This window comes from Amphibalanus amphitrite, unplaced genomic scaffold (assembly GCF_019059575.1).
Source record: "Amphibalanus amphitrite isolate SeventyFive unplaced genomic scaffold, NRLGWU_Aamphi_draft 000932F_arrow, whole genome shotgun sequence".
Lineage (NCBI taxonomy): Eukaryota > Metazoa > Arthropoda > Thecostraca > Balanomorpha > Balanidae > Amphibalanus > Amphibalanus amphitrite.
In genome coordinates, this window is record NW_024882426.1 from 151,680 (window position 1) to 175,449 (window position 23,770).

Below are 23,770 nucleotides of genomic sequence, written 5' to 3' on the forward strand. Positions count from 1 at the left end.
TTGTCCGTGAAGTGGTCTTGAAGTTCACGGAGGCGGCATCTCACTCTGACTCCACTCCGAGGCTGCTGCGAATTGCTGAACGTTGCTGTCGAGGGTGAATAGGTGAGTGGGCGTCGCTGGGATTTTTTAGATTTCTATGCTATCAATCAATTTGTAAGTCGGCAAAATATTGAGTAAATAATTGTATACTGAGTACTGACATGCCTTTTAATAGCGGCAGTCGGGACAGGTCATCATAGCTTTGGATTCATACATTGTTATGATAACAAACGAAGATAGGCACGAGCTTTGCTTTCATGCTGCTGTTTAGTCTAGCATGCAACTGACAAGACAGCTATGCTAGACCCAGAGCCAATATCACTGTGCCGCAATGTGCCTACCTGCAATACCTACCTTGTATTAGGCTAAAATCTTGACACCATAGTGACGTAAATTGGAAGCAGGTGATGCTGTCAGCTTGTGGATCTTTGGAATTTGGTGTTAGGTTACCTAATCAAGCTCTTGGGCATTTAGCAGTTGCTGGCTCTTAATTCACCCATCGTACCATGCAGACTAAATGTCTTTAAAAAAGAACAGTGCTTCACTTCTCATCCATTTTTTATTTGATTTGATGCAGCCCAAATTGTTATCATGGCTCAGACTTGATGACTTGTGCTGTCTGTTACCTACCTACCTCAACCTTGAACTTGAATAATTTAGACAGCCATGCCTCCCATCTGTAGATTCATAGACCATGTTCCTAAAATATAGAAAACATAACACTGATGCATGTATTTAAGAAAGCTTGTTGAGCTTTTGGATACAGGCCTTTGTCAAGTCATAAAATGTGTAGTGGTACAGTAGGTATAAGCTTACTTACATGTTTGTGTTCTTTTAGGTAAAGTGACTTGACTGAGTGTGTTGACTGTTCAAAGAGTGTTAAGAATATTATGTCCAAACCAAAAGTGTAAAGGTACATTGTTTCAATTGGTATTTTATGGTTTGTTAAAGGCCCTTTGATTAAAGAAATGTTGGTTTTGATTAAGAAAAGATGGGTTGTTCTTCATCTAAACTATTGCTGAGATCTGAATAAATTATGGCCAACTGATGGACATCAGCATTCTTATGGATGCACTAGGGTAACATGATGGAATTGAAGGCTTCAATAACATTTTTAATTCAGTATCTACTATCTGCATTCAGCTTGCCACAAAGCCACTGCAGCTCCTTTAAATGTTACATGTTGCAATGTAGAGTAAAGCCTTACATGCCATGAACAGTGCCCTGAATCTCTTGTCTGAAGCATCAGATCTTGGGGACAGGAACTATGTTCATGAGCTTCCTTTAGGGCACAGCCGCTTCCAAGTCCACCAGAGGCCTGGCTGTCCCTGTTCACAGCTGAGCGGATGGGGCAGTGTTCTGTGTGACCCAGTCCTGATCACCTGGGTGGTGTCTGTGCTGGCAGATGACCCGGCCGCTGCCGGCCGGCTGCCGCGCAGTGCATGGACGGCTGTGTAGGCGGGGCGTCGCCCCGGCCGCTCAGCGCCACACCCGTGGTCCGACAGGTGGGCGTCTACCTGCCGGCTCTGGACGAGCTCGGGGGACAGCTGCAGCAGCTCGAGCCGACACTCAACAGGTGAGTCGGCGGAGATCAGGTGACTCCGGCGATCCGGAGAGGTCAGAGGACTTCGGGGTGAATCTGGGAGGTCAGGAGAGGACCTCGGGAAGTCGAGGAGGTCAGAGGAGAACCTTGGTGAATCTGGGAGGTCATAGGAGGACCTCTGGGATATCTAGGATCACGGCGAGCCGGAGTGGGTCGAGGAGGACCTTGAGGCCGTCGACAGACGTCAGTAGAATACGATCGACAAAGTTGGCCAATGGCAACAGGCCGGTTTGTTCTCTCAATCGACTTGGCACTTAGCGAGTGAGCGCGAGGAGTCATACACTGGATTGGCACCGGTTTCTAAAGTCCACGACGCGTTTTATTATTTTGATCTTTGGACGCATGAGACGAAGATAGTACCGATCTCGCATTCATGGTCGATTAAATAAATAGTGTTACGCGTTATAACGCTACTCAGTAAAGCAGCCTCGCGAAATCCGCGTGAATCTGCGGAAATGGTCTCGTAAAAGGTCTTTGAAATGCTTGTTCCTCGATTCCTGAAGGGCTAGATGGCGGCGAGAACTCGGCTCGGGCCATTGACGCATTTTTTTTTTTTTTTTTTTTTACCATTGACGGGGATGACTTGCGTGTTGCGGTCATTGGCAGTGCTTTTGGTTCAGGTCAGATGAATCGCGGTTCGCGAATGGAGTCGGATACTTCCGGCAATGTGGACACGTTAAACGCTCAGTTCCATATAATGATTTGTACACAGATTTTCCTAATGAGGTGACGCAGAACGCTAAACAAGTGCTAAACAACTCCTGTTGTCGCTGGGTCTGTCGCGGAAATTGGCCATGTTAGTTAGATTTGCAAGTTTTTAAGGCCAAAATTTGTTAGTGCTGTTAACCTTGTAGATCGTATGCACGCATTCAATTATTCTGGCCCGGCCCCATATCGGGAATTGGACAAATTATATCGCTGCATCTTACTTTCGCATTATCATTAACGCCAAATACAACACATCTGCACAGTTAAGTTCGAGAAACATAACCGTATATAAGCTCAGTCTATAACCTCGGCTAAGCCGGCTTATCAAGTATAATTTTTATATACGTACTAGCGCCCGACTGGCGGTGCGTTTCTGATAGATGACCAAAGGCCTTGGGATAGAGCGTTACACCCATTTCAAATTATTGTGATTTAGCACCCCGCCGATCCTCCGGGCGCCAGCTGCCATGTGCCGCGGACAACACCGCTGTCACAGTTTGTAGACCACGCCATCGGGCCCACGTGCCGGCCGCCGCCCTCATTGCCAGGTCACCGACAAGGTCGGGTCGGAGCGCTCCCCGGGGGCTCCTTGGCCGGGGGCAGTGGCGCAGCGGCCGGCCGCCGCAGCCGCTCGTCTTGGTGTGCTCCGCGGAGCGGGCTCACCCGTCCAGCGAGGCCGCTCCGCTGAGTGGGGCGCGGCGGGCCGCACCTGAAAAACACGCCGGCGCGTCCCGGCAAAAACACGTGTGCCGTGCCGGCCGGCCGTGCAGGAGCAGATAGCGAGCTGACGTGGGCCGCCGCCGCCCGCTCCCGTTCCGGGCCGGCGCCAGAGGCCGCGCCGCCGATTTAACCCTAGAACGCCTAGGGGGGGGGTTGTATCAACCCCCCCCCCTGAGGTTTTTTCGAAGTGCACGCTAAACGGCTTGTCGTAGCGGGCTGAAATTTTCAATACCCTCTGGGGCAACCTTTGCGCATCTTTTGCCGAAAAAAATTGATCGGGTCATGTCAGGTCACGGAGTTATGACGTCATAAGAGGTACAGCCTCCGGCCGGATTTTCACAAACTGAGTGCCAACGCCCGAGGTTTCCTGCCGGTGGTACGGACATCGGTTGATGGATCGTGATGAAACTTCCCATGCATGTTGGGGCAAGTATTGGCTATCATATGGTATAAGAAATTTGACCGGGTCAGGTCAGGTCACGGAGCTATGACGTCACAAGAGGAACAGCGTCCGGTACTATTTTTGAAAAGCGCCCGAACCACTATTTTGCTAATTCTTGTCACCTCAATGGGAATATGCAGCAATATTAGCTTCTATAGGGAGCAAATGGACCTCCCAAATCCAAAAATACAATCAGATTTCAAAAATTTAAATTTTGATTTTTCGAATTTCTGCCGCCGACTGTGACCTTGCCGACTTCCGGCGCTCCCAACGCGCCATTTTTAGAGCTAGGGAAACGAAATACATACCAAACGATAGAGAATTGATCAAGGAACACGATAGTGAAGGTTTCAAGTCGATATCTCCCACCGTTTTGCCGCAATCGCCGCCGAAAGTTGAAAAAAGTCTATTTTTCCGAAAATTTGACCTTTGACCGGTCAAAAGTAGGTCAAATGTTGACCTAGGACCAAAAAATATACCACCAAGCGCGAGATCTCGTTGAGAGCAATCCGTTGGTTTTTTCCGCTAAGCTCTACGACCTTCCGTTTCGAAACGCCAGGGGGGGGGGGTCGTAACAACCCCCCCCCTGGTCGTTCGTGTTATGAGAAATGGCCTGGTCGTGCGAGGGTTAATAGGTTTCTATATTTTGAGCGCTGCATTTGCTGTGTAAATATTTTGCAGATTGCACGGCGCTGTCTGTGCGGGGCGCTGACAGGGTTGACCGTTTCGGGTTCCATTATCAGGAGATGGATTTTACCTTGGAATAAAAGTCGATTGGATGTGTGGTGAATTAACAATAAAAATAGCCGGTTCGTTGTCAAGAAAGAGTTGAATTGATTTTACTTTATATTATCTTCGGCGGCGGCGACTCTCAACACTCTCAACACGTGGCGGCGACACAATCACGGCGGCAGTCAGGGCGGAACTCCACCACGAGGACGAAACGGGGGCGAAATCAACTCGGTTTATACAGCGCAATGTGAAGGATCCAGGACGGGCTACCAGATAGAGGATACTTTAAAAGTCGGAAAGGAAACTAGTATAGGCACGGGGAGGATAAAGGAAAAGGGCTCGAACACACGACATACTCCCCACCCGAAGTAACTCTGGTTACTTCGCAAAAGCCAATGCTCAAGCGTCGGCAACACAGGGCGGACCGCGAGCAGCCAGCTCGGCGCTTCGCGACGGTACAAGTGCGCAGTCAGACGCACAAAACAAATCACAGCGCTTAAACTAGTCTCGACACTTCGCGACACATTGAGCACAACCAAGTGCAATCAGCACACACAGAAACGGTCCTCTAGTTCTGACGCGCGCACAACTCGGCACTCGGGCACGTCAGTCGCCATTCCGCGCACACACCGACAGGCGCGCGGACGAGAGTCTTACTCGGCGGCCTCCAGACTGAAGAGTCGGGAGATTGGCCGCCGCGTTAATTTGCCGCGCACACGGAGAAAAGCCGCTCGGCAGCGGCCGTCCGGTCCCGGGATGAGCGACACCACCCGGGCGAGGGGCCACGTGCCCCGGCGTCCTTCGCCCTGCAGCAGGACGACCTCGCCGACCGCGGGCAGGCGAGTGGGGCGGCCGCGCGGTGACGCGGCCCAGCCTCTCAGCGTCTCGAGGTACTCGGTCGTCCACCGACGGACGAGACGGTCACTCACACGGCGCCGGTTACGCCAGGTCCTGCCCACATGGGAGTCAGAGTCAAGACTGGGACAGACCACACCGGAGATAGTGGTAACCCCAAACAACAGGTGAGCCGGGGTAAGTAGATCATCTCCATCACCAGGGGTCAGGGGCCTCAGGTTGAGATGAAAAGCAAGTTCATACGGCGTCAAAGCCAACTCATCATACGACAGGTGACATTGGTGCAACGTTATCTTCAGGGCGCTCTTAGTCACACCGACGAGCCGTTCCCAGAACCCGCCCCACCACGGGGCGGCCTCGGGGATGGAGCTCCACTTGACTGACCGCGGCGCATGACTGACGAGATCAAGGGCATTGTCACGGACAACTTGACAATCAGACTCCCCACCCTGCGAGACGTACACAGTGGCACAGTAGGCAGTCTTGGAGGCATCACAGAAGACATGCGTGCCCAGACTGGTCTCACCGATCATCGCAGCACGCGGGAAGGAGACGGTGCTGCCGGCAGAATCTTGCCACCAGGCGGCGACCTCAGCTTGCAGCGCGTCAGGCAGCGGCTCGTCCCACGTCAGCTCCACCGACCAGGTCCGCTGGAACAGAGCCTTCCCTCTGACCAGCCACGGGGTGAGCAGGCCCAACGGGTCAAACGGCTTTGCCACTGCGGACAGAAGCTCACTCCTGGTGCGAGGACACAACATCTCAGGCACGGTCACAGCGAGTCGGTCAGTCTCGGTGTTCCACGCCAGACCCAACACTTTTGAGTCCTCGGAGGACACATCACCTGTGGTGCGGGTCTTGTGCAGCTCCATCCTGGCCTTGCTGAAGACGCTGCTGACTTCCTTCATCCCAGCAGCCGCCTCTTCTCTGGTGCCGAACGTCGGGCACAGGTCGTCCATGTAGAGCGCTCCCTGCACCTTCTGCATCAGCTCCGGCTGGGAGACAAGGCACTGGCGGACATGGCAGCACACTGTGCGCAACAGCATGTACGGCCAACATGACACACCGAACGGGACCCTCTGAAAGCGCAGGTGGCGGTCTCCCCACAGGAACTGCACGTAGCGCCTGTCCTCCTCCTTCAAGACGATCTGATGGAAGGCGGCTCGAATGTCTGCCTGGCAACCAACAGCATTGGTGCGGAAGTTCAGCAAGACAGAGGGAAGACGGCTCAACAGGTTCTCCCCCGGGCTCAGGTACTCGTTCAGGCTCCCCCCGGTGGCATCAGGAGCGGACCCGTCGAAAACCACCCTCAGCTTATCACCCCGGACAACACCCCGGTGCGGCAGGAAGAAGGCGTCATCAGGGTCATCTGTGAGAGGAGCATCCTCAACCACACCGTTCACAATCAACTCTGAGATATGACGATCATACCTGTCGAGCTCGTCGGTACTCATCTTGGAGACCAGACGTCGGGTGCGTAGCTCCGTAGACGTCAGCTTGGAGGCCGGCCTGCTGTCCGACTTCCAGAGCAGACCCATCTGGTAACGCTGCTCCTCTGGGTTCCAGGTCGGCTCAGGTGGCACCTCGTCTGCAGTCTCCTTCGCCGAGATTCCCACGGCGTCCAGGCTCCACATCCTCTCCACGTCGGCCAGCTGACAGCGGTAGACGCGCCTCTGTCCAGTCTGCTGGTTCTGTGCCTGCCCATGGAGAACATGACCAAACACCGTCTCAATCAGGCGCAGTCCGGGCCCAACCTCCACTTGGTCCCACATCACAACCTGGTAGATCTGATCACACCCGATCAACAGATCCACAGACCCCTCACGGTAGTCGTCAGCGAGCACGACACTTGGGGGCAGCGACAGGTTCTCAGGCAGGCTGTACGTCCCAACAGGTACACACAGGCGATCAGTTTTCCAAAAAGACAGTGTGGCCTCACCTCCTTGTCTGCCAGTCAACTTAACTGACACTCGGTCGTAGACTCTGGCCTCCTCAGTGCTCTCCAAGAACCCGACGCAGGCGAAGACTCCCTGCTCCTCAGTCTCCAGGCCCAACTTCTCTGCTAGAGACGACCTGATAAACGAAGAGTCAGAGCCTCCATCGATGAGTGCGCGCACCTGGCACACACCTCCCGGTCCACTGACCTCTACCAACACGGTCTGAACAAAACAGCTGCTCTGAGCGTTCACATTGTAAAGGCGCTTACCCTCACGAGGGCTGGTGGCTTGGCAGGACGGCTGGACGGCAGCTGCGCTGGGCGACTGGACGGACGGACCGACGGCAGAGGCGTGCCCAGTCACTTCACCTCCAGACGGCAGCTCAACAGGCGCTCTCCCTGTCCACGCTGGTGTCTGACTGTCCTGGAAGGTCAGATGGTCAGGCCAGCCAGGCGACCATGCAGCAGCAGCAGCAGGCGCTGCACACGTTACAGCGTGCATTGAGCGGTCAACAGCACGAGGCGGCGCAGCAGGTGACGGACGAGCAGTGCCCTGGCGTGCAGGTGCAGCAGGCAGGCGCACAGGGGCAGCAGACATGTGCACAGGGGCAGCAGGTGGGCGCACAGAGGCAGCAGATGGGCGCACAGGGGCAGCAGACCCTCCCGCATCATGCAGAGATGAGTGGTGAGCCTCACCGCACCTGGGACATGCAGAGCTCGTGCACACTCGCACCATGTGAGGCCCCAGACACTGATAACACAGGCCCTCCTGCCTGACGGCCCTCCAGCGTGAGGCAACATCCATGCTCCTGTAAGTGGGGCATGCAGAGAGGCCATGCCTCCCATTCTGGCACACTCCACAAACCCAACCAGCCCTGCCTGACCTGCCTTGTATCCTGAGGACACTGGTGGCTGACCTCGCTGATCTTGGCTGGGACGGCTGACTCTGGTGAACAGCTGGGCTGGCGGCTGGTGTCCCTTGTGCAGCTGCATCCTCTCTCATCTGCACCTCCTTCTGCAGAAACTGCAGGAAGTCTGGGAGGTTCTCGGAGACACCACTCTGCGCTCTCATCCACTGCAGCTTCCATGTCTCTGGGACACAGGACTTCAGCACAGGCATGAGAAGCACAGAAAACGACTCAGCAGTCACACCCATCGTCTCCAGTGCACGAACATCAGACACCAAACCATCCACCATCTGACGCAGCTGCAGAAGGTCATGGTCATCAGGGACACAGCGAGTGTTCAACAGTCTCTGCATCAGTGACTCCCTCAGCAGGTCCGGATGGTCAAACCTCTCCTGTAAGGTTTCAATGGCCTTGACATATCCAGCATCAGTCAACGGCAGTCCCTGGATAGCTGCATGTGCCCTCCCAGTCAGGTACAGTTTCAAGTGCACAAACTTTTCCACTGGGGAACAAGCTCTGTTGTCATGAACAGCAGTTCTGAACAGGTTCCAGAACTCAGGCCATGTGTCAACTGCTCCATCAAACTTAGGCAGCTTTAGCTCAAGTTTAAAAGCACTCTGGCGCTCATGCAGTACTGGAGCAGAAGCTACTCCCCTCTCGAGCCTGGCTAGAACACGCTTAGCCTTGAAGAGAGCATCATACGCATCCTGCATGTGTGAGCTATCATCCCCGATCCCATGTTTGTCAAGTTCACATTGTAGCTGTAGCATATGCTCATAATGCATCTCGAGGTGGTGAATGCGTAGGGCCAGCTCATCCTCCTGCGACTGATCACTGGCAGAGAGGTCGCGCAAAAGTCTGGTTACCTTACCTCTGGCTAAGGTTCGCTTCTGGCGCAGTTCACTTTCCTCCATCACAGCTCTTGACAGAAACACTCAAATCTTGAAGGCACAATCTCAATCTCAAAATCAAAATCTCAATCAAAATCAAAGCAAAGAACAACAAACAGCAAATCTTGATCCGGCCAGCGGAGGACTATGTGGTGAATTAACAATAAAAATAGCCGGTTCGTTGTCAAGAAAGAGTTGAATTGATTTTACTTTATATTATCTTCGGCGGCGGCGACTCTCAACACTCTCAACACGTGGCGGCGACACAATCACGGCGGCAGTCAGGGCGGAACTCCACCACGAGGACGAAACGGGGGCGAAATCAACTCGGTTTATACAGCGCAATGTGAAGGATCCAGGACGGGCTACCAGATAGAGGATACTTTAAAAGTCGGAAAGGAAACTAGTATAGGCACGGGGAGGATAAAGGAAAAGGGCTCGAACACACGACAGGATGGTTACCTACCCACGAGCTGTCAAAAGTGTTGCGTAATATACCTAACAGCTTTCTTTATTAGGGACGGCGGTAAATGCCACTACTGTCAGTGTCGGTATGTCGCAGCAATGCTGAAGAATAAATATTTATCTAACTAGGTTCTAAATATGACTTGCGTTCTCGCGGGAACAGGAATGAATTCGGATAACACATGTCATGTATTGCCGCCACAGGATTTTCCAAGGTCGAGCTAAAAACTAGTTTCGGGTGAGGTTCAAAACATATTCACGCTGTGGATGAGAGGTGCATTTTTCACCCGTGTTCAATTTTAGATACATAGTCGAAATAATTGGAGATTATCCTCGAAGGAAGCGAGTCCTTGCGCGCCGCCGTTTGAGAGCTCTGAACTATGTGTGGGTCGCCGTGGGCGCAGAACTGTAGCGACCGTTCCCCGAACTGCGGGGTTCCCGCGGCTAGCGGGATCGGACGGCGCGTTCGGGCGCGCTCTGCCTCCGGCCATATTATGGGCTAACGGCCGGCGTCTGGAGCCAGATCTGGTGCTGCGAGATATTCCAGCCAGACTCGGTCCCAGGACAGAGCGCCGGCTAAATACACAACACGAGGACAGCGCCATGTTTCGCCAGCCACCGTTCATGACATGACGCCGGTCCTATATTGGAGGCATCACACACAGGGGCGGTGTTTCACGGCCGCTGCTAGCACGCTGCTACCACACTGCCTGCTACCAGCGCATTTCGCGAGCTGACATCACAGGTTGTGGTCAAGTCACTCAATGTTGGAGCGTCCGAGTTTGTTGTTAACTCCATGGGAATCCAATTTGCCACGTGTACTGGCAGCGTGCTAGCAGCGGCCGTGAAATGGCCAGGATTGCCTTTGCCTGCTGAATCTCACAGGGGCGGCCGTTTTTCGCCGTCATTGACTTGCAAGTGCCGGGCCCGTGCGTCCGGCCCAGGAGCGGCAAACTGCCGACTCAGATGCCGACACCTGATTGGAGCGGTAGGTACCGGTCGCTGACGCAACGTTGCCGGCGATGTCTCTCGCTCCGATGGTCTGTCATCCGTCTCGGCGGCAGCACGGCGTCGCTGTAACCTTGGACATGACGGCGTTGCTGGCCGGACCGGGCGGTGGCAGAAGGGCCGGTCGGGCGCTTCAGAGACGCACCCCGCCGAGGTGGAGATACATCACCCTTCTCGCACGCCCCGCGGCGCTCGGCGATCGTTCGTCAGCGCTCTACGCTCAGCGGCGGCCGATGTTGGTCAGTGGTCAGGAGCCGTGTTTGCCGGCGTTCAGCAGCCGGTGTTTGTCAGCGCTCAGCGGACGGTGTTCGCCAGCACTCGGCACGCGGCGGTCGAATTTTGTCAGCGCTAGGCGCGTGCGACCCAGGCTGCGACAAAACATGCCAGGCGATCTTGGTTATGGCTTATATAACTGCATGATCAATCGCTAAGCCGCGCCCTGAACACTGGATGTGTGACAATGACTTGGTAAACGATGCTCGGCAGTGATTTGGTGAATGGTTTGTTGTTGGTTCGTTGACTATTTTGCGTGACTATTTTGAATGTCCGGCTCTGTGTTTACAATTGACGCTAAATTGTATTGAGTGGCAGGATCTGCTTGTGTTCCTCTTATGACTCATTAATATCGTTTTGCCGTGTTTGTTTCAGCTATGTTTCGCGTGAGTTTCCGCTGCTGCACAGCCGGGAGTCGGTGGTGTACAGTCTTCCCAGCGTCTACATACCATCGGAGAAACACCAGGTGAGGCGGACACACTCGCCCCTGGGCCCCGTCAGCCGGGCTGGCCGCCGATGAATGCGATCCCTGTAGCGCGCTAAAAGCCCACGGAGGTAGATGGAGAGATCAAGGTCCACATTCTGAATTACTTTTGTCATTATTATTTTTTGCCACGCTAACAGAAATAGGTACCTACCATTCTTTCCCATTTAGGCAGCGGAGGATCTATTTTCTTGGTGATGATAGCGCTAATGTGTGTTGAACATCAAATGGCAACAGCACGCTCGCTTGCTCTATGCTTGAATGGAATAGCCGGAGACGATAAGATAAAACGCGCAAGAAAAGTGCTGCGAGCATGTTTAGATCAAACTAGACTCGCTACCCGTTGTTCAGTGACAATGCATGCCATCGAATCTTGCTCATATTTAGACAGCGAAGCGCACCGATTCCATTGTTATTAGCGCACCTTCAAGTTATTACATGCAACATTATCCGTTATAGGACTCTAGCTCAAACTGCTCTGTCGTTGTTCTACCCGAGCGATTCCTGGTGCAGTGCTGGTGCAGTGGTCCTAAATAGTGCGTCATTGGCGCGTATACTCAACCACCCATGCTGTGCTACCATGCGGTTTTGAACGTTATAGCGGTCTGGCATATGGCACCGACGCGATAATATGCCGACCTAAAGCCCTTGCATGAATGCATGTTGCTCTGAAAATCCATGCGTTGATGCTCACTGCTCATGTCGAAGGCACTCCGTAACTCCAAGCACCATAGCAACCCGATAATTACCCATCCGAGAACTCGTCGAGCTGCGGTTGTCGCTGTCATAAGCGACCACTTTGAGCAGGCAGGCGGAAAACAGCGTGAGCATTCGGCTTGCACACATCAGTGCTTGAGTTGAAGTGTTTCGGTGCAACGGGAACATATCTGGTCGAACACCTGGCTGAACGGACGTTGGAAATAATGGGCAAAGCTTCGATGTTTCTCCTCGGGCATTGTTCCATGTCTCATTCTGTAACTGTAGAATGTTCAATCGCTGGGATTTTCCGCGGCGGAAGGTAATTCAGCCATCTGTCGCCTATCCCACCACTGACATCGCCTCTCTAACCTCTCTACCGTCGGACGTCAGCTAAATGGTTTGCGGTGAACTGACGTAATCCGACTCGACCTGACCTGACATGTCCCGATCAGATTCGCCCTAACCCGACGTAAACCTCATTGCCCTGACCTGACCTAATCAGATGCGACTCGATCTGACCTGTCATGTCTGTCTGACTTGAGGTCTGTCTACCTGACCTGACCGGACCCTGTGTCGTCTTCTACACAGGCGTCGGAGGCGGAGCGGATCGTGTTCGAACTGCTGCGGGGCTTGCACGCGCCCGGTCTGGGCGTGCTGTTCTTCCATGGTCGCCATTACGCGGGTCGCACGGCCAAGCACACCTCGGGCAGCAACCTCATCACCCGAGAGCACGACTACGTGGTGCTGGTGCGCTACCACGGTGAGTGCGGGACACGGGTGCTACTGGGTACTTGGGTGGTACCGTGGTGAATACGTACCACCCGGTGCGGTGATGGGTACTGGGGTGGTACCGGGATGAGTACGCGGTACGGGGACCGGGCGATACGGCATGGGGTGGGGGTATAGAAGTATTCAGCGGCTACGATTGACTCATTCTCAAATCTCAATGCCTTAAATGTTGGGACGGGGTGGGTACTCTAAATACCTTACAAGTTTATGTCTTTGTATGTTCTCTCACCATGTTAAAGATAAAGACAATAAAAATGCAAACAAAGGATGAACAGCGTAGTCAGTGCTAACGTATTGAAAGCTGTCGATTTGTTTCGCTGATGACTGCTCTGTAGTCTGTGCGCCATAAAATACAAATGTGTCGGCTTTGTCCGCCGCTCTGTATGCTAATGCATGTAGATCTGGGACGATGCGGATGCTCAGGTACCTTTGGTATTTAATGTACCGTGGTTAATACGTACAGGGGCTAGGTTGTGGGTTCTGAGTCCGACGACCTGGCTACGCTGCAGTCCAACTCCAGCAAACAAACTGTTACCAAATATAAATTATTTCACGGTGATATAGGCTCGCAGGCGTGGCCGTCAGGGTCTTTGTGTTATTGCTACTATTAATTTATTGCTTCTTTATTTCTTGAACATTACGTTCTTTATATATTCTGCTCTGAGCTTTTTAAAGTATTGTTATTTATTTCTCTCTCACGGCGCGTGGTGCTGCAAGTTTAATTGAAATATGTATTTATTTATTCCTCACGGCGTACGGTGCGGAAGGCTCTGCATGCATTCTTCGACCCCATTGTCTCTCTGTAATTGCCACTGCCTATTTATACATTTCTTTTTTATTTAATGATTAATCACCGCTTTTTATTGCTTTTTCATTCGAGATAGTTTCGTTATTTATTTCCTCTGTCGCTGATCTGGTTTTTATTTGTGAGTTTCATTATTTGTCGGCCATGCGGCGCGCCTGCCGTGTACGCTGCGCTGTAACGCGACCGGGCCGACCGGGCTGAGAACCGTGCGGCTGGCACCCTTCCGTCGGGCAGCGCCCCCAGAATAGAGCCGACCCAACCGCGCGCCCTTCACTGGCACACTGTGTACGCCAGAGTCAATTATTTCTTAATATAATAAATAAAAGCTGGTAAATGATGGCATCAGCTAGTCTACGCCGGCCAGCACTAACAACCAGTTTGTGCCGGTTTTATCGCCATGAGTTGACATGAGCTGGAGGCAAAGCTAACTTGGTAGTTGGATATCAGTGTGGAATCTTAGAAGCGCCCAGAACGGTGGCGTGTGTAAATTGGTGTAATGCCATATCTTTCAGTGCACTGCATATGCTTTAGCTTAAAATTTAAAGCAATTATCACATAACTACCTGTAAATGACGTCGCGTTAGTACCAAGTACATGACTGGTCAGGCCATGCAACAACAATGTCCTTTGATGAGATCGGAAAACCCTTCCCTCACGAAGCTCGACACAGGTCCAACTCAGCTCTGACATGATATCACGGCTGGATTTCGCCACTAGGCGCTGATAAGGAAATAAATAAAGAAATGAATATGTTGATAGATAAATGTATAGATAAATGAATAACTTGATAATTATTAGATATAGAAATAAATAAATAAAGGTTGGCTGTTTTGGGCCTACTAGTTAGCAACGTGCCATCATTTCCCTCGGTTCGCTCCCCACCATCAGCCGTCGGGTTACCTGGGCTTATCTGACCCCCCCCCCCCCCCCTACAGACCGGCACTTTATCCTGCTGGCCGAGGTGAAGTCCACGTCGGACTCGCAGTCGGAGATGCTGAAGACGTCCAACGCGCGTGAGGTCAAGGACCAGAAGCGGTCGGCGCTGAACCAGCTGCGCCGGCACCGTGAGGTGCTCGCCCAGCAGCTCAATATCGGTGAGACGCCACGCGCCGCGGCGGCACGCGGCCGCCGGCACCACCGCTCACCCGGGGATCAACGTGTAGTGGGATTATGTCGCGGTTAGTTGGACCGTAGGCGTATTTTCAGAATCGCGGCTCCGATCGATGTAGTCACGGATTGTTGTTCCGTATCTGATTTCTGAGACGCGGAACGTGACGGCGATTCGCCAAAGAGCGAAATCCGCTTGTGACGAGGTCATATTACATATGTGACAATGTGACATATGACGGAAAGGCGGGGTAAAGCCCAACGCTGCAAATAGGACGAGCGGTGATGACTGTGGAAGGTGTATCTCCAGCAATCCTATGTTTGTGTATGGTTTTGGGGACATTAAAACGTGCGCGTGCGTTCAATACAAATCACATTTTTCCGTATTGTGACGTCAACCACTGTTCTAGTTTATTTCCAGATTTGCTCAACTGACGTTACCGCTACCGCGGTAACTCAGACTGTGCCCTGACTGTGACCCTGCCGTCTCCCTGCAGGTGAGGAGTGCATCCCCGGCTTCATCCTGTGGCCTTTCCTGTGCGGTCGCTCGGTGGACGTGCGCACCAACCAGACCAACGCGCGCTGGCAGGCCGAGGACTTCCACCTGTTCTGCGACACACTGGCCTCGGGCGAGCTGTTCAACCGCTGGTTCGTGCAGCGACTCGCCTGCACTCCCGACCTGCCGCTGGCCGACTGGAACAAACTACTCCACAGGTGAGACGGTGGAAACAGAGGGAAATGCTGCACAGGTGACACGAACGATATGGTTGTAAACTACCTTCACATGTTAAGCGGACAAAGTGGAGCAAGCTGCTCTACAGGTGATACAGAATCTGTAGATGAAACTATCCCACAGGCGAGCTAGGTCTACAGCAGCAAACTGCTTCATAGTCTGGTAGAAATAACTAACAATCTGCTCCACAGGTGGAAGTGACCGCAGGGCTCTGTATCTCGACTGCATGTCTCGACTGTATGTCTCGCTATGTTTGGCACCGCCGTATGTCTCGATGTCTGACGTGTTCAAGTGTTATTTATATTGCCGTATTTATTTGTGTTAACTGAGCGCGAGGCAGCCAGACCGGGCCGCTGAGCTATGCCGCCGGCCGGCAGGTTCCTGCTGCTGTCCTGCGGCGCCTCTGTCCGGGAGCTGGGCGGCGAGCTCGACTTTGCCATGAGCCAGGACATGGACCGCACGGTGGCTCTGCTCTCTGTGGTAAGGGGCGCGCCGCCGTCACCGTGGCTCTGCTCTCTGTGGTAAGGGGCGCGCCGCCGTCACCGTGGCTCTGCTCTCTGTGGTAAGGGGCGCGCCGCCGTCACCGTGGCTCTGCTCTCTGTGGTAAGGGGCGCGCCGCCGTCACCGTGGCTCTGCTCTCTGTGGTAAGGGGCGCGCCGCCGTCACCGTGGCTCTTCTCTCTGTGGTAAGGGGCGCGCCGCCGTCACCGTGGCTCTGCTCTCTGTGGTAAGGGGCGCGCCGCCGTCACCCAGGCCGGGCCCTCGGCTGAATTTCATGGGCCCCGGTTTTCCCAGAACGTTTCCAAACTCGGCGGGTGATAAGTTGTGTACTTTTATGAGTTATGGCGCTCGTGGTTATTTAACGTTGGAAATTAAACCTGAGCGAAGCGTGTTACGCCCACCGGTTTATTTAGGGCAAACCGGTTTTCCCGCAGCGCAAGTGGTTTGGCCGTTGCCCTCATCGCGTGGCCGGAGACGTTTAAGTCACTATAAAAAAGTCGTTTACCAAGTACCTGTTCTATTTTTAATGCACGGTCTCCTCTGCAAAATATCCGACCTTCGCTCAGCCTCAGCGTGAACGTATGCTGTGTTATATAAGCTACCGGTCTAGGGAAGTATCCATCAACTTGGACAATCACCACGTCCCAGACCGGCAGTTCCGCGTTGAACATTTTTTTCCAAAGCATAATAACGTATCGCTTTTATTGTACCGGTGAATATCTACCCAAAGTACAAAAATAGGGCACCAAAATGATTGATTATTGAGACAGAACGATATTTTGTTCTAATGCATTGTTCTTTTGGTTTGCAGACGTGCACAATTTCAAAATTTCGAGCACAATATGTTAAAAGTAACGATGCAAAAGCGTTTGATTTGAGGCCATCAATGTGGTTCGCCATAGTCTCGCTCATTTGTACGATCATAAGCGAATACAGTTGGTGACATACCAGGGAAATAAGCTAAAATTAGAGCGCTCTATTAATTGCTCCTGCCCCATGTTGAAGAGATACCCCTAAAAGCGTGATCTTTTATCGGCCCTTACGCAGCAAGGCAGTACTTCTCAGACCGGTGGATGGTACCAATAGAAAGAGAATGCGTCAAAGATTAACATGAATAAATTAAAATAACATTAAAATGTTAATTAAGCGTAGAAACAAGTCCCAAACATAAGCTAATTATTGCTCCTACCTCGGCGACGGCGCTCCCCGCAGTCAGCGGAGAAGCTAAAATAAAAGCCACCATCCTCCTCCGTAAGTCAATTTTAGAGCGGCCGAGTGGACCGATGCGGGGCCACCAAACTGAGATAAGACGTGGCTAGCAATTGCAAACCGCCATAGAAATCAATATCTTAAGACGTACAATATGGGATGATTACTCTGAAGCTGGAGTGAAAGCATGAGTAGATTGCAAGAAACGAAATGCATAGATTAGTTGAATTATGTACGATAGGCACAGCTCAATAGATGAAGCCATTTCTATGATGTTGACATTTGACATAACCCTTCCTCTCCTCACCTTAGTAAGTGCATTGGCAGTTGCCGGCATAGTTTTTGAGCACGAGTGTAATTCGCCATCGGACCGCAATGCATGTTGCTAGGCGGCTGCATTTGCAACGAACATACGAATACTGCCTTCTTTTGTAGAGTTTGTTTTTTAGGCGATCTTTGACGTAGAAGGGGCATACCTGTCGACAACTTGAGTTTCTCCGAATTTCAAAAACTCCCAGAATTTCAATTCCTTATGCACTGTTGTAGGTACAGCTATGTTCACAAGTTTTCGTTTCCTCCTGTTCTAAAAAGGATGATATTTGTCGATTTCGTGCGTCGCTGATAGGAGGGTGCGTTTAATAATTAGGCCCAACGCTTTCTGCATCCGCGAGTACCTTCAAAAGGGAACAACAGTTTCCATTTATTACACTATGGGACATGTGACAAAATGACCACTGGAACACGCATGAAACGGAGCTCATATTCCTAAAAATGTCTACAAGCACTTCTTTTCTGACACTATTAGCAAATACCATCTCAAGTTAGGTGGTTGACAGACAGTCAATGGAGATCTGGGGAGACTGAGTGATGCCAATTCACCACTTAACTGATAATGAGGGCCGAGGGGAAAGAAACATGCAACATGCACAACTGACAACTTGACAAGTGATAAAACACTACCACTATTGCGCAGTGCACAACAAATTACAGCAGCCAGCCCAAAAATACTTTTGGTGACTACTGGCTAATTGCAAAACAAGTCACTAATAAATGTCTTAGTTGCAGCTGAACACTGCACAATGATCACACTGTTCACGCATTGAGTGAGATGCCACAGGTGGTTTGAATCACACTTTGGTACAACTGCAAATCTGAAGTGTTGTCATGAGGTTCATGCCTCCATGATCACTTTGGTTGTGGTTGGCATAACACTTGTAGTCTGCAGAGTTCCACATGAACTGCAGACACCTCATCTGGTGGTCTTCATGTTGCTCAACTTCTTCAGGAGGCAAATGTCGACCACCCAGCGGAAGCATGGTCCTGCAGAAAAGAAAGGTAATGCATAAGGTACAAACATTATCTGCTGAAACAGCCCCTTCTGTTGCCTGTTATTAAACTTTTAACATAACCTAACAACATGTATTCCATGTATATTACATTTGTTGAAGTAAAATACTGCCGGCTATTTCAAAACCAGAAAATGAAATTATATTGAGGCATAATTCACATGCTCGGCTATCAGTATCAAATAATAAATTAATTTAAAATTTGGCATATTCTATAAAACACTCATAGAATATTCTACTTCACATCACAAGGACAATCTTTGTTGGGTGTTTGATTGACGCATTGGCTAAGTTTGTCTTAGGTTTTATTATTGCAAAAAATTCATATTGCATTATTGTATCAAAATACTGCCAGCAATAACAAAACAAGAACATGAAATGTCAATGAGCAACCCGCCTTTCCTAAAAATGGGTTACTTTGAAAAGAATTTTAGTTTCTTTTAAGGAAAAGGAGAAATGCTTATCAGGTAATTATCAAAAAACCACTCAACCAGCAAGTGGCTGGGTGGTTTCACAGCAAACATCAAGCCAAAACATATATTTACATTTATCTAACAATTGAGCCATTTGACTACTACCAGGATATGTGAGCAAAATAAGCATCCAATTATCCAATGTTGACTTACTTGCAAAGTTTATGCCTTATGTTATGAAAATGTGTCACTAGAATATGATACTTATCATCGAATATTATTTAATTTACGATTTATTTCGATCGAAACGCACATGGAGTTCCGCGCCATTTTCGTCGACGATGAATATGATCGTGTTTCAAGAAGAGATAAGGGGTTTCAATGGTCTTTCAAAGCAATAATTTGATGCAAAATTTGGTAGGAAATAATATAAAGCTCGTTCAAATGGCCATCAACCATTTAAAACACCGAAAATACTCACAACTCCGTCCCAACGACCACGCAGCACCGCGCACGCCACACAACTGGCACAATGCCAAAACTGCTGTCACAGCAGAAATGTTTTTTTTTTCTCGATTGCAATTGTGGAATTATTTATTAAACAGAAGATGATCTTTCCGAAAAAGAGACTGATTTTATACACAGTTGCATGGAAAATAAAAAAATCCCGGTAAGTTTATTTGTATTGTTTTGTCGATTTTGACATGCTCCTAGTTTGCAGCCATATTTCGATAAGTTCTACAGGGAGTTCAAAATTATTTCAGGACCAATCTTTTCCTCGTTCATTTTCCCGTCGATCATGAAATTTTTAGAGCGGAACAATTAGTTTCCAGGCGGTCCGAGCGGTTTTCGTGAGAAGGGTGCAAAAATCGGCGTCATTTTTAGAGCTTCGACACCAGCTCAACACAGGACCCTATGGGAGACGGTGAAGTAGCGGAAGCAATAAATAGAGCGCTCTAATTTTAGCTTATTTCCCTGGTGTGTCACCGACTGAATAGCGATCATACACGGAACAATATCCATCCATTATCCAACTATAACTATCCAACTATAAACAACCGCTTATAGTTGGATCCGCTATAGTTGGAACCGCTATCCAACTATAACCATCCATTATCCAACTATAAGCAACCGCTCACCACCCAGCTCGACAATGGACACGTCTTACACGAAGGGATTTTAAGCACGCGCTGCTAGCTGCTAGTCACCCGGTGTTTAACCTTGGACTGCCGCTGTCTGGTGAGCGGATGGTGGGTGGACCGTTACGTTCGGCGGTATTCAGGCTCGCGGCAGTAACCAGCTAATTACGACACTAACGAGCGAGAATTAACGGGGAATGCCGGTGTAAGGTGAGTCGGGGTGTCCACTCATTTGGAACTACGGTGGCGACTCGGAGGACGCCGCAAACGTGCCGCAGAAATATTAGTGATGGCTTTTATTTTGATGCATTGCGATAACGTCGCCTTTAGGCCATTCGGACTGTTTGTACATTTTCCCCCTGGGAAGTACCGAATTCTATCTCAGGTATATTCATCTCCATTGTCATTCGACCGGCCCTTACTCACCTGAGCTGAGCTGTCACCCTCCCCTTCTCTCCCACCTGAGCTGAGCTGTCACCCTCCCCTGCTCTCCCACCTGAGCTGAGCTGTCACCTCCTGCTCTCCACAGACGCAGCACCGGCTGCTCCACTCGGGCCCCCAGCCGCTGGAGCCGGGCACCGTACACCCGCTGGTCATACAGGGCGCCGCCGGCACCGGCAAGACGCTCATCATGATGAAGAAGATCGAGATGTTGCACAATATGGTGAGTCAGCTGGAGAGAATGACGGTCAGAGGCGGCAGAGTGGATGAGTGCTTAGGATATTGGTTCGCCAGACTCTAACTATCTCTGAAGGACTTATTTATGTACACTGTCCCTTGTTTGTGTAGCTGTAACTGTCAAAATAGTATAGCCTTTGGCATGCCGTAGAAGAGCGTAGGCACGGTTATAGCTATTGGGCGCGGGGCGTATTGTGGACATGTAACGTGGACGGAGCTCACAAATGCCACGTCTGAAGTGTTGATAGCTCGTGTTTATACAGCTATCACTATCACTCAGTACACTAGGACGAGTTTTATTTCCTGCCGTACTTTGTAACCCCACGTTCTCAGCTAATCTCTTATCTGAATATGGCACTCACCCCACGTATTTGTGTGGTATCTGATCTGACTTCCTTGTTTCAATCCATGTTACCGTTATATGGCAGGGATTAAGTGTGGCTCTCATACGTCCTTTCACCCTCTATGAGAGGGACCCTCTGACCCTCCCCTCTCTTCTGTGTCCGTCAGGGCCAGCTGGGCCCGGACAGCCAGGCGCTGTTCCTGTGCTACTGGCCCGGTATTCGAATGGAGGTGGTGCAGCGACTGCAGCGGCTGGGCATTGAGCACGTCGTCACTCAGAGGATTAGCATCAGCAACGACTGGTTCGTGCGCTGGTGCCGCCAGCAGAGCGCAGGGTTCCGGCACGTGTTTGTGGACGAGCTGGAGAGCGTGCTCATCTCACCGCTCTGCGCGCAGATCGTGGACGAGATCGCCGCGCTCTATGTGCGGGGAAACGCGGCTGTGCGGCGCGCCAGCACTGGCAGCGAGCCGGGCCGAGTGAACGGTATGGGACACCCGCTGAACGGCGGCGGAGAGGGCAGTGGGGACAGCGGCGACGACGGCCGGGTGCGGGGCGGGCGGGACGCGGCGCCGGAGCCCGCGCCGGCCGACACGCCGGAGCCGATGGAGCTGGACGCCGGCTGCTGCGGCACGTGCCACACGATCCGACAGCGCACGGACGCGGCGGCGGCGGCGGCGGGCGGCGGCGGCGGCGCGCCCGGCTCCGGCGGCGCCGTGGACCTGGCGCTGGGCCACTTCTGGGTGTCGGTGGACGAGAACCAGCGCACGGTGCCGGCCGTGTTCCGTTCGGTGTGCATCCCTCCCGAGCCGCACCTGCGCCTCACCAGTGTCTACCGCAGCACGCGCAACGTGTTCAACCTGTTCAGGAGCCTGTGCGACTGCGCCGCCGACCTGAGCGTAGCACACGCGGTGGACGGTCCGCCAGTGTTCTGGGTGGACCTGGCCCAGTTCACTGACAACACGGCCGCCGTCGCCGCGCTCGTGGTCGACCTCACCGGCGCCAAGGGCTTTCAGCCGTGCGACATCTGCGTGATGCCGTTCTTCGACGACAACAGCGTGGACGTGGAGGCGCTGAACGGGCGGCTGCGCGCCGGCTACCAGCCCGGCAGTCTGGTACCGCAGGCGGTGCGCGGTGTGGAGGCGCTGCTCGAGGCGCGCGACCGCTCCCTCTTCTGCGTCACCTGGCTGCTGCGCATGAAGGGCCTCGAGTGCCCGGTGGTGGTGCTTGTGCTACCCGCCGAGGACGTGGACGTGACGGACGTGCTGGACCAGCGCAAGCTGTACACGATGATGTCGCGCTGCACGTGCCTGCTGCTGCTGCTGAGCCACCGCGAGGTGGTGTCCCAGCTGGACCCCAGCGGCCGCGTGCGCCAGTACTGTTTCAGCGAGGTGACGCTGTGCGGGGCGGCCGACGCGCCCAGCTGATAGTCGGCTGCGCGCCGTGACGGTGCTACTGTCCGTGACGCGCCCGCGTGACCGCCGTGACGCGCCCGTGTGACCGCCTTGATGTTTCGTTGGGGACGCAGTGGCCAGGGCCGGCCGGTAACCGATCTATGCCTTTCCTGTCGCGGTGTATGAACAGGGACGATGTCTTGCCTTGAGAACCCTGCAGGCTTACGAAGTAGCCATTTTATGCGAAAACTGGACGGATAGTGTTGACCCGTTTTCAGATTTTGTGATATTAGCGCCGTTGTTTTTATTATGCATGCCGGTGTCTGATGCAGCCTTGTGTTACGCCGTAGTGAGCCATGTTTGTGTTTTACGCGCGCGCGTGCGTTGGACGCGCCTTATTGGGCGTCTGTATGTGATGAACCACGGCTGGGAGCAAGGGCATGACTGCGGGAAGGGAGGGGGTGCTCGGGGAGTTCCTACAACGTTTTACCTGTGGACGACTGTTTTCGGCGCGGCCTGGGAGCGGCCGCGTCTCCCGTGTACACCCGCCCTGCACGCGGGAGTGCTAGTAATTTGTCAGCTGTGCCTCGACGCGGCCCTCCGGCCCGCCCGGTCTGTTTTTAGACATGTCGACTCTATTGTGCGGCCAAATCTCCGGAACGAGGCGGGTGCGACGGCGGGCGGCCGTCGCCGGCCGCGTGTCCGCTGCAATACAGGCTGTTTGGAAGTGGAGCGGACAGCGCGGTGTTTGCCGTACACCGGCTGAGTGGGGCGTGAGGTGAACGCGGAGGGTGCGGTTGTACATAAGCCGGTTACTCATATCCGGCTTATGTTGTTCCAGAGGTCTCCTAAACTCTCCTTCTTAGATTGGTACACGGATCACAACGCACGTGTCGGCAAGAATTGACACCCCGCTCAACACATGTGGGTTATGGCCGTCATGGGCCGATTACTTGTAGCATCTATCATTACTTTTGACGCAACACGCGTACCAAACCGGACCTTTGACTCCTCGGGCACCCTCATGGAACGGAGTCCGTCTGTTGCTGGAAAGCATTATCAATGCCGGATCTGGTGTGAATGAGCTCAGCCGAGTGTGAATTCAGAGTGCGATTGGGTTCAGGATTCGATGAATGACATGCGAGCGGTACACGATATACAGGCAGCAATAGCCGTCCGAAGAACTGCCAGTTACAAGGATTTACCTACTTCCCTCATCATCATCATCATCATGTATTTCGGACAACATCCATAAAATGGTTTTTCAGCAATCCACGTCATCCGACAATAAAAGCGACAATGAAAGACACACAGATACACACACAGAAACACGTACCTAGCATGACAGTAATCACAAACAAGTGCATCAACCTAAGTGCGCAATCGACATACCTTTCTTAAAAGCAGTCATATTTGGTGATGCTCTGATCTCGGGGGTCAGGCAATTCCACGCTCTCACCGCCCGGTGGTAAAAAGAGCGTCTGGCAAGCTCGGTGCGTCCCTTTGTCTGGCATATCGCAGACTCAACCACATTCTCAGTTACAAAAACGGGATGACT

General features: G+C 52.2%; 2 protein-coding genes across 4 annotated transcripts; one reads left to right on the top strand and one right to left on the bottom strand.

The window, feature by feature from the left end:
- LOC122368222 lies at window positions 1–22,951 on the top strand. The gene is made up of 9 exons (XM_043341956.1): window positions 1–102; window positions 1,445–1,615; window positions 10,952–11,042; window positions 12,348–12,519; window positions 14,289–14,447; window positions 14,958–15,174; window positions 15,571–15,673; window positions 20,330–20,464; window positions 20,989–22,951. The coding sequence occupies exons 2-9, from the start codon at window positions 1,482–1,484 to the stop codon at window positions 22,243–22,245; spliced, it is 2,268 nt and encodes a 755-aa protein (XP_043197891.1). The 5' UTR covers window positions 1–102; window positions 1,445–1,481; the 3' UTR covers window positions 22,246–22,951.
- On the bottom strand, window positions 4,299–9,276 carry LOC122368221. Of its 3 annotated transcripts, none has more exons than XM_043341954.1 (2): window positions 8,812–9,276; window positions 4,299–8,067 (listed from the first exon to the last, which is right to left on the bottom strand). In XM_043341954.1, exons 1-2 carry the CDS (start codon window positions 8,852–8,854, stop codon window positions 4,898–4,900), a joined length of 3,213 nt encoding a protein of 1,070 aa, XP_043197889.1. In that variant the 5' UTR covers window positions 8,855–9,276; the 3' UTR covers window positions 4,299–4,897. The 3 variants fall into 3 exon arrangements, with proteins under 3 accessions (XP_043197889.1, XP_043197888.1, XP_043197890.1); XM_043341953.1 differs by having other exon boundaries at window positions 4,299–8,124; XM_043341955.1 differs by having other exon boundaries at window positions 4,299–8,137.
- Window positions 22,952–23,770: the final 819 nt, after the last annotated feature.

Bases quoted from the DNA above. Each gene is read 5' to 3' on its own strand.
- LOC122368222 (XM_043341956.1), top strand. From the start codon at position 1,482: ATGGACGGCTGTGTAGGCGGGGCGTCGCCCCGGCCGCTCAGCGCCACA. The intron at 11,043-12,347 runs GTGAGGCGGACA...TCTTCTACACAG, and splicing joins TACCATCGGAGAAACACCAG to GCGTCGGAGGCGGAGCGGAT. The intron at 14,448-14,957 runs GTGAGACGCCAC...GTCTCCCTGCAG, and splicing joins CGCCCAGCAGCTCAATATCG to GTGAGGAGTGCATCCCCGGC.
- LOC122368221 (XM_043341953.1), bottom strand. From the start codon at position 8,854: ATGGAGGAAAGTGAACTGCGCCAGAAGCGAACCTTAGCCAGAG. The intron at 8,125-8,811 runs GTAAGGTAACCA...CCTGTGTCCCAG, and splicing joins GAAGCGAACCTTAGCCAGAG to AGACATGGAAGCTGCAGTGG.